At 47.4% G+C, this 9516-nt stretch overlaps 1 protein-coding gene across 1 annotated transcript in view; it reads left to right on the top strand.

Moving 5' to 3' along the window:
• LOC109926598 (interleukin-7 receptor subunit alpha) overlaps positions 1-9516 on the top strand; it is a 16693-nt gene that overhangs the window by 901 nt on the left and 6276 nt on the right. Inside the window, exons 2-4 of the mRNA XM_048594270.1 lie at positions 10-164; positions 2851-3028; positions 9288-9366. Of these exons, the coding sequence (XP_048450227.1) occupies positions 10-164; positions 2851-3028; positions 9288-9366 (412 nt within the window). The remainder of the gene's footprint in view (positions 1-9; positions 165-2850; positions 3029-9287; positions 9367-9516) is intronic.

Below are 9516 nucleotides of genomic sequence, written 5' to 3'. Positions count from 1 at the left end.
TCCGTACAGTGAAGCCGGAATGCCCGATCCGATTGGGAGTGAACGTGCTGACACGAGCCAGGGAGATTGAGCTCCAATGGGACATCCCCCCACTCAGGTTCACCCTGCTGAGGAACAACCTCCTCCATCAGGTCTCCTACTGCAGCTCCAAGCCCACCTGGGAGGTAAGAGGGTGAGAGGCAGGGGAGCGAGGGTGTGGGGTGTGGGGAAGATAGTGAGGGGTGGGGGGAGATGGTGGGGTGCAGAGGAGAGAAGGTATGTCGGTTTGAGACGGTGAAGGATCAGGAGAGGGTATACGGGGTTTTGGGGTAGAGAGAGAAAGGGGCAGGGGGAGAGGCTAGCGTGGATGGGAGAGTGATGCTGTCACTGATGCTGACCAATTTTAATTTCAGTAATATACTTCATTCATAAAATATCTTTAAGTATGTCCATCGCCACTAGATCAGTCCAATTCTGTCCTGTGTGTACATATAGGGAACAAACAGAACCCAAGGCATCCCTTCTTTATACAAGACCATATTTGCATGAATTTGAGGCACCAGGGAGTGTCTGATAACTGAACAGACTCCTGTTTACCTTCAGACCTTAGGCAGTGGGTCTTTCCCCATTGCCCCTTGCCAGCAGCTGCCCCAGGCTTTAGTGTGTCCCTCAGCATGTAGTCCTGGACCTTCAAATGGGGCAGTCTGTAACATTCAGTCAGGGGTAACTCCTTGCTCTGGAAGACCAATAAGTCTTGTGCAGAACAAAGAGCATCTTTCACTGAGTTGATGGTCCTCCAGGCGCAGTTAATGTTTGTCTCAGTGTGCGTCCTGGGAACAGACCAGTTCCATGTCACCATTGCATCTTTGTCCAGACTTCCTTTGCAAAGGCACATTCCAGAAGGAGATGTGTCACAGCCTCTATCTCCCCACAGACTGCTCCTCTCAGTGACACTGACTGCTCCTCATTGTGCCCTCACCTCACCCTGCTCTTCCTCTTACTTACACCACATAGACTCCCATTTAAAAATGTTTACAAAGGCAGCTCACTATCCCTTTCTCCAGAGCAATGAGAGATGGACGATAAATATTGGTCCAGCGAGCAACACCCACATCCCAGAAAGGACTCAGAATAGCTCATGAAGAAAAGCAATGCAGTTGGTAGCTCAGTCACGGAGTTCTGAGCAGGGACTGAAATTATTGTCAACAGTATTCCTGCTAATTCATTGCAGGAATCTTTGAATCGGCCAGTGCTGGGTGAGAAGCGTTCTGATAGTGGAGCCACAGCTGAGGAGTTGTGGGAGCAGGTGGTGAGACGGAGTGTACTTGTGAAAACTTATGCTGCCTCATTGGGCGATGGTGAGATGCTGGCAGTTGATGAGAAATAAGAGGGACGAGGATAGATCCGGGCAGGGGAATATCGATGGGGGGCGTGGTGTTTTGCTTGGTTTCAGTGAGCCAGGCTGGGATCCACTCTGCTGGGAGCAATGCCATCGAGCTATGTATCAGTGAACGAGCTGGGAGGTGGATGGGATGGTCACTGTGTGACAGGTCAGAAAGGACAAGACTGGAACATTTCACATTGTGACCGTCACAGGATGTGAACTGTAACTTTGATCCAAACAGTTTTAATCGTGTCTCTGGGGCTGAAGCCTCACTGGAAAGATTGAGACCAGGATAGTCAGGGCTGGGAGGATTTGAAGAGATTGGAGGTGGCACAGTGGTTTGCCAGGAGACTGGGCTCCTCTCGAGCTGGTACCGTGATTGCAAGTTAAAGGGGAAGAGGAACCCCAACGTGAAGGAAGGTGGGGATCAGGAGGGAGGGTGCACTGGGTGGGAACAGGGGGAATGGGGAAGGGAGTACAGGGTCGGCCTCATGAACAGGATAAAGCAACAGAGAGAAAGGAGAGGGAGAGAAAGAAAGGAGAGGGAGGGAGGGACAGAGAGAGAGAGAGGAAGGAGAGGGAGAGAAAGGAAGGAGAGGCAGAGAGGGAGAGAGAGCAGGAGGGAGGGCAGGGGCAGGGAGAGAGAGAAAGGATGGGGAGAGAGATGGAGGGAGGGACAGAGAGAGGAAGAGAAAGGGGAGGGAGAGAGAGAAAGGACAGGCAGAAAGAGTGAGAGAGAGAGGGAAGGAGGGCAGGGAGAGGGGAAGAGAGAGATGGAGAGAGAGGGAGAGAGAGCAACAGGGAGGACGGAGGGGGGAAGAGAGAGAGAGGAGGGAGGGAGGGAAGGCGGGGGAGAGTGAGAGAGCAAGAGAGAGAAATAGAGAGAGGGCGGGGGTGGAGAGGGAGAGAGGAGGGTGGGGGAGGGACGGTGCTGGGGTAGGGGGAGCAAGGAGGGAAGGGGGGACAGAGAGAGAGACAGATGGATCACAGGGCGAGATTGGGAAGGAAAGGAGGGGGCGGGTGGGGATATCAGAGGGAGCTTGAGCCGGTCGGCTGGGAAAGGGCTAGCAGTCACAGCAGATTGAATGGTCTCAGAGATTATTGGGAGTGATGGGATATAAAAGTAATGAAGACAGTGAAGAGATCTCATTGAGCACCTTTCTGTTGTACTTGGATGTGCGGGCTGGGGACGGGGTGTCTGGGCTTTCAAGGGAGGGAGAAAGACGAGGAACAAGCTGGAGCAGTTAAAACAATCAACCTGAGAGAGAAGCAGCAGGCCAGGCTAAAGTATGATTTGCTGCAAAGTGCCACTTTTCCACAGAAACGTTCTTGATGCTTGAATCTCAAGCAGGTGGAGCCACATGAAGAGGTGTCACTCAGGTAGACAATGCCATCATCCCTCAGTGATGAAGTTGTTAGGAAAGCAGGCAGGCCTGTCTCAGTCAGGTCAGTACCTCACACTAACAACCGTCTATCTTCACCAGCAGAATATAAATGTAACTGGCTCCTCTGTGAGACTGTTGATGAAGAATCTGATTCCAAGCTCTGAGTATATGATTCGCGTTCGATCGATTCCTGATCAGGGATATTTCAAAGGAATATGGAGTGACTGGAGTGAGACTGTCAGTTTCCAAACCCCAAAAAGTGCATACAGACTGAGTGCAGGTAAAGACTTCATTCACATTGATATCACATACTGACGGAGGGACACAATGTAGGACACACACTGTGGACGGTCATTTAATCATGGCAATGTCTAAAATGTTTAAACTGAAGAGACAGGATACGGAGAGGTAGAAATAAAAACAGAAATTGCTGGAGAAACTCAGCAGGTCCGGCAGCACCTGGGGAGAGAGAAAAACAGAATTAATGTTTCAAGTCTTCCAACTCAAAACATTAACTCTGTTTCTCTCTCGGCAGATATAGGCAGACCTGCTGAGTTTCTCCAGCACATTCTGTACTTGTTTCAGATTTCCAGTATCTGCAGGGTTGGTTTTGGTATACCCAAAAGCAGAGAATCTGCAGGAACTGGAGGTCTGGAATGAGGGCTGGTTTGTAACAGATTAGCTTGAAGAGATTTTGAACAGAGCAGGAGAAACCTCTGCAGAGGGGTGTGACAGTGTGGAATTCACTTCCTGTGTTCAAAATTTAAACCAAATCATTGGGAGAGGGGATTGGAGGAAAAGGTGCTGAAGGGATTTGGGAACAGAGAGGGTGAATGTTATTGGAGCTATTTGCTTGTGTGGAGGAGAAGTGCCGTCATAGACTGGACTTGAATGGCCTGTTGGTATGCTGTATGCACTATCCAGTGAATTTGGACATACGTCACGCTAACTAAGACCAAAGGAAATCCGAGCAGAAGTAGGGCATTCAGCTTCTGTCACTCAATCAGGCCATGGCTGTTCTGTTTCTGCATGTGACTGTCCAGATTTACAGTGATGGGGCTGTGAGAGTTCACCTGATTGCTTCGGGTTGCATTTTCTGTCACCCCTCACGGAACAGAGAATAGTAACACACTAGTAATGTCACTGGGCTGGTCATGCAGTGAGCTAGGCTCATGCTATTGGGAAAGGGTTTGAATCTGACCACAGCTCACAGTGACATTCAAATTAAATTCATTAGCCTGGTATTAAAAGCAGGCCTAAAAATGACCGTGAATTAATTCAGAGCAAAGAACAGTGCAGCACAGGAATACCAAAACTGTGCCGACACATGTTGCCTTTCGAAACTAAACAACTTATGCCTCTATGCTGTGTGTATCTCTCTATTCCCTATTCACATATATGGCAACATGCCTCTTAAACGTTGTTATTGTATCTGCCTCCACCATCTCCTCTGGCAGCACATTTCAGGCACTTACCACCCTCTGTGTAAAAAACATAGCTCTCACATCTCCATAAACTTGTGCCCCACAGAGCCTGACATTTCTACCCTGGGAAAAAGACTATCCATGCCTCTTATAATTGTGTAAATTTCTATCAGGCCACCCCTAAGCCTCTGACATACAAGTGAAAACAGATCAACTTTTTTCTGATCTCTCCATATAGTTAATACCTTCCAGCCCAGGCAACATCCTGGTAAATGTTTTCTGTACCCTTTCCAAAGCATCCACATCCTTCTGGTATGGTGACCAGAATTATCTGCAATATTCCAAATGTGGCCAAACCAAAGCTCTATACAGCTGCAACATGCCTTGCCAATTTTTATACTCTCTGCCCCAAGTGATGAAGGCCAGGGTGCCAGATATCTTCATGACCACCTTATCCACTTGTGTTGCAACTTTCAGGGAACTGTGGACCTGTGTGCCTAGATCCCTCTGTATGTTGATGATACTAAGGGTTCATAGAATCATAGAATCCCTACAGTGTGGAAACAGGTCACACCGCCCCTTCCAAAGGGCATCCCACCCAGACTCATCCCCCTACTCTTTCCTTGTAACGCTGCATTTCCCATGGCTAATACACCTAATCTACACATCTCTGAACACTAAGGGCAATTTAGCATGGCCAATCCACCTAACCCACACATCCTTGGACTGTGGGAGGAAACTGGAGCACCCGGAGGAAACCCACACAGACACGGGGAGAATGTGCAAACTCCACACAGACAGTTGCCTGAGAGTGAAATCAAACCCGGGTGCCTGGTGCTGTGAGGCAACAGTGCTAACCACTGAGCCACTGTGGGTTCCGCCATTTACTATATACTTCCCTCCTGCATCACCTCACATTTGTCTGGATTAAACTCCATCTGCCATTTCTCTGCCCGTGTCTCCAGCCCATCTGTATCCTGCTGTAGCCTCTGGCAACCTTCCTAACTATCTGCAGCTCCCCCAGTCTTTGTGTCATCTACAAACGCACTAATCAGGCCACCTACATTCTCCTTCAAATCATTTATATATATTAGATACAACAATAGTTCCAGCACTGTTCCCTGTGGAACACCACTGGTCACAGATCTCCAGTCAGAAATGTACCCTTCCACTTCTACTCTCTGTCTCCACTGACTAAGTCAGTTCTATGTCCATCTTATCACCTCATGTGATCTCATATGACTTCACCTTTTGTATCAACCTGCCATGAGAGACCTTGTCAAAGGCCTTGCTAAAGTCCATGTAGACAACATGCCCTCAGCAATCATCTTTGCTACTTCCTCAAAACAACTCAATCAATTTTGAGAGCCACGATCTTCCTGACTCATTAATAAGTCCATATTTTTCTAAATTCCAAATTTTTTATTATTTCATGGGATATGGGTGATGTTGGCTGGGCCAGCATTTCTCACTCATCCCTAATTGCCCCTTGAGAAGGTGGGGGTGAGCTGCCTTCTTGAACAGCTGCAGTGTGCTATAGGTGTACCCAGCAATGTCCCTTAGGGAGGGAATTCTAGGATTTTGACCCAGTGACACTGAAGGAATGGCAATGTATTTCCACATCAGTTGGTGAGAGGATTGGAAGGGAATTTGCAGGGGGTGGTGTTAAACTTACCAATTTTGATGATAGCCATTGACTGTTTTATTTCTCAGGGAAATGCCCTGACCAATCAGAATCAATCTGTGGGGTTTAAAATGTAAATAAAACCTGGCTGTTAACTGTCAATCAGCATTAATGGTTGCTTTCTCCATGCCACCCTCTATACCAATGAGAGTCCACTGTCCACCCAATCAGCATTCTCCTGTCATGCACTAAAGCCTTGGTTTTCCCCTTGAATTGGTATTCTTGTGAATTGTCCTGATGAGAGTAAGTAAGAATCTTTAACAAAATGTGTATTTTCTCATTCAACTTACTTTGAATAAGTTTTAGTTTAACTTTGTCTCCTCAACAAGCTGGCCACATATGGACCTATCTCAGTTGCATTCCCTTTGCAAACTATTCCACTTTGCCCTGACTTAAAGGAGACACCTTACACACAAACATCGGATAAATGTTATCACATTCATGGCCAGGTGCCTGCTGCAGGAAGGTTGGACAAGGGTGGCCTGGGGAAGGTATTGATCTAGTGGGTTTATCACTAGACTATCAATCCAGAGACCCAGGTAATGTTCTGGGACATAGTTTCAAATCTCCGTTTGCATGAACCCACTTCACCACTAGTGTGTTTTAAGCCTGCTCGGATGTCCTGGTTATATGATTTCGCTAGGATTCTCTTCCTAGCTCAGGAAATGTCCCACTGGTATAACCTCCACTTTCCCCAGTCCTGGAGCCAGTGCCCAATGATTCACAAATCAATTCTTGCACACTGATCTCTGAGCCACACATTCACACAGTTTCCTCCTGAGTTTGCTTTAACCGTGCACAGCCTTCCAATGGCTCTTGATACCTTCCCTGCAGGACAGCTAAAAATCAGCACTCTGAAAATGAAGACCACCTCTGTCCCTTTCCTCAGCAACATTATAACCCTTGCCCCACTCTCCTGTGTGACCTATTCAAAACCTTGTAATGATCCCCTCCACCCCCAATCACAGTAAACAATTGAATGTTGCCTCTTGTACAGAATGTACTGAATTTTATTTTGCACAAAGACTATCTTCCCTGGCACAGAAAATGGCTTTCATCACAAGTCTAACGATATGAATTCTGAAGCTTTCAACTCTGAGAGGGCTATGGCTGTTCAGTGAGTTAGCACATTCACAATCAAATCTTTTTAAAACCAAACAACATGGGATTGGTAGAAACATTGAGGTGATGTATCTATCAAGTTATTGTCTAGTGGGGTGGGGTCAGTTCAAGGCACTAGGTGTAATTAGTGGATGTTAATCGTTAATTTGTCCCAATATAGGTTTAATTATGCATCTTAAATTTGATAACTTCAGCACCTTGTTTTCTTCTCTTGCCAAATTTGATATTTGTCTTGTAATTCTGAAGAAGGCATTTGGTACACTTACCTTCATTGGTCAGAACGTTGAGTATAGGTATTGGGATGTAATGTGCTGTGTGTAGAAGCCTGAGATGTGGCCTTATAGAGGTTTATAAAATCATGAGGGGCGTGGATAGGGTGAATAGCCAAGGTCTTTTTCCAGGGCAGGGGTGTCCAAAACTAGAGGGCATAGGTTTAAGGTGAGAGATGAAAGATTTAAAAGGGACCTGAGGGGCAACTTTTTCACACAGAGGGTGGTGCGTGTATGGAATGAGCTGCCAGGGGAAGTCGTGGAGGCTGGTACAATTCGAACATTCAAAAAGTATATGGATGGGTACATGGATAGGAAGGGTTTAAGGGGATATGGGCTGAACACATGCAAATGGGACTAGTTTACTTTGGGAAACCTGGTTGGTATGGACAAGTTGGGCCAAAGGGTCTGTTTCTATGCTGTCTGACTCAATGACAATGTGTTCATGGTCCAGGTAGTAATCCAGAGATTATTAGCTTTAAAAGTCTGTTTTTTAATTTTGCCCTGAGTTTCTCAAACACCCTTAGCAGATGCTGATGTTGTTGGCACACACATGGACAATGTCTGCAGGATCGCTCCCCTCCCTCTGTAATCTCAGTCCCAAAGCGGTCTTCTGAGCCCAGCGACTGGGCAGGCAACCCAGTCTGTATGATGCACTCTGTTAGTGTCAGTCCCTCTGATACTGCCCCACACGGGGGTGGCACTGTGGCTCAGTGGTTAGCACAGCACCAGGGACCTGGGTTCGATTCCACCCTCAGGTGACTGTCTGTGTGGTGTTTGCACATTCTCCCTGTGTCTGCGTGGGTTTTCTCTGGATGGTCCGGTTTCCTCCCACAGTCCAGAGATGTGCAGCTAGGTGGATTGGCCATGCTAAATTGCCCATAGTGTTCAGAGATGTGTCGATTAGGTGGGTTATAGAGGGATGGGTCTGGGTGGGATGCTCCGAGGGTCAGTGTGGACGTGTCGGGCCTAAGGGCCTGTTTCTACACTGTAGGGATTCTGTGATTACAATAACCGTCCTCTCTCATCTGACAGACTGAATGCCACACCAACCACACCGCTCCCGTCCCCCAACCCACCGTACCTCATAGAGTCCTACAGCACGGAGACAGGCCTTTCAGCCCAAACTGGCCCATGCCGACCAAAACATCCATCCATACTAACCCCATTTCCCTGCACTTGGCCCATACCCTTCTAAACTTTTCCTATCCATGTATTTGTCCAAATGCCTTTTAAATGTTGTTAATGTACCCACCTCAACCACTTCCGCTGGCAGCTCATTCCATATGCGCACCACCCTCTGTGTAAAAAAGTTGCCCCTCAGGTTCCCATGTATTCTTTTCCATCTTACCAACTGATGTCCTCTAGTCCTCGATTCCCCAACCCTGGGAAAAAGACTGAGTGCATTCACCCTATCCATGCCTCTCATGATCTTATACACTTCTTTAAGATCCTCCTTCAGTCTCCGATGCTCAAAAGAGCTTGTCCAACCTCTCCCTACAACTCAGTTTGTTTAGTCTTGTAAGTTTCTTCTGCACTCTTTCCAGTTTAATAACATCCTTCCTGTAGCAAGGTGACCCAAACTGAACACCATACTCCAAGTGCGGCCTCACCAACGTCCTGTACAACTGCGTCATAATTTCCCAACTTCTACACACAATGCCCTGACTGATGAAGGCCAGTGTGCCAAAAGCCTTCTTCACTGCCGTCTACCTGTGACTCCACTTTCAGAGAACCGTGCACCTTAACTCCAAGGTCTCTCAGTTCCACTATACTCCTTAAAGCCCTACCATTCACCATGAAACTCCTACCTTGATGTGACTTTCCAAAATGCAACACCTCACACTTATCTGTATTAAACACTGTTTGCCATTTCTCAGCCCACTTCCCCAGCTGTGAGATTGTTACTGGGTAAGTACATGCACACTATACAAGGACAATGAAACAGGCAGTGGCTGCAATAAGAATGAAATTATACCATCAGCCACACTGGAATGGCATGACTCTGATATGTGCTTATGTTCTGGCTTTTGGCTACAGGTATCAAGCTAACTATGTCCTTGTTGACTCTGCTTCTCATCATTGTCATCGGTCTCAGTGTACTGTGCTGGGAAAACAGGTCAGTGCAATTCAACAGCTTTCACCACACAGGAATGTAAACTGTGTCACAAGCAATGCCCCCCTAACTCAACAGCCCCGTGTACACTCTCACCTCCATCACTGACCCAACTCGCCCACTTAATCCCCCTCCCGCAGCCCCGTGTACACT

Source organism: Rhincodon typus, chromosome 3 (genome assembly GCF_021869965.1).
Source record: "Rhincodon typus isolate 14 chromosome 3, sRhiTyp1.1, whole genome shotgun sequence".
Lineage (NCBI taxonomy): Eukaryota > Metazoa > Chordata > Chondrichthyes > Orectolobiformes > Rhincodontidae > Rhincodon > Rhincodon typus.
Note: the sequence above shows the minus strand (reverse complement) of the source record. Positions and strands in the feature narration are given on the sequence as shown.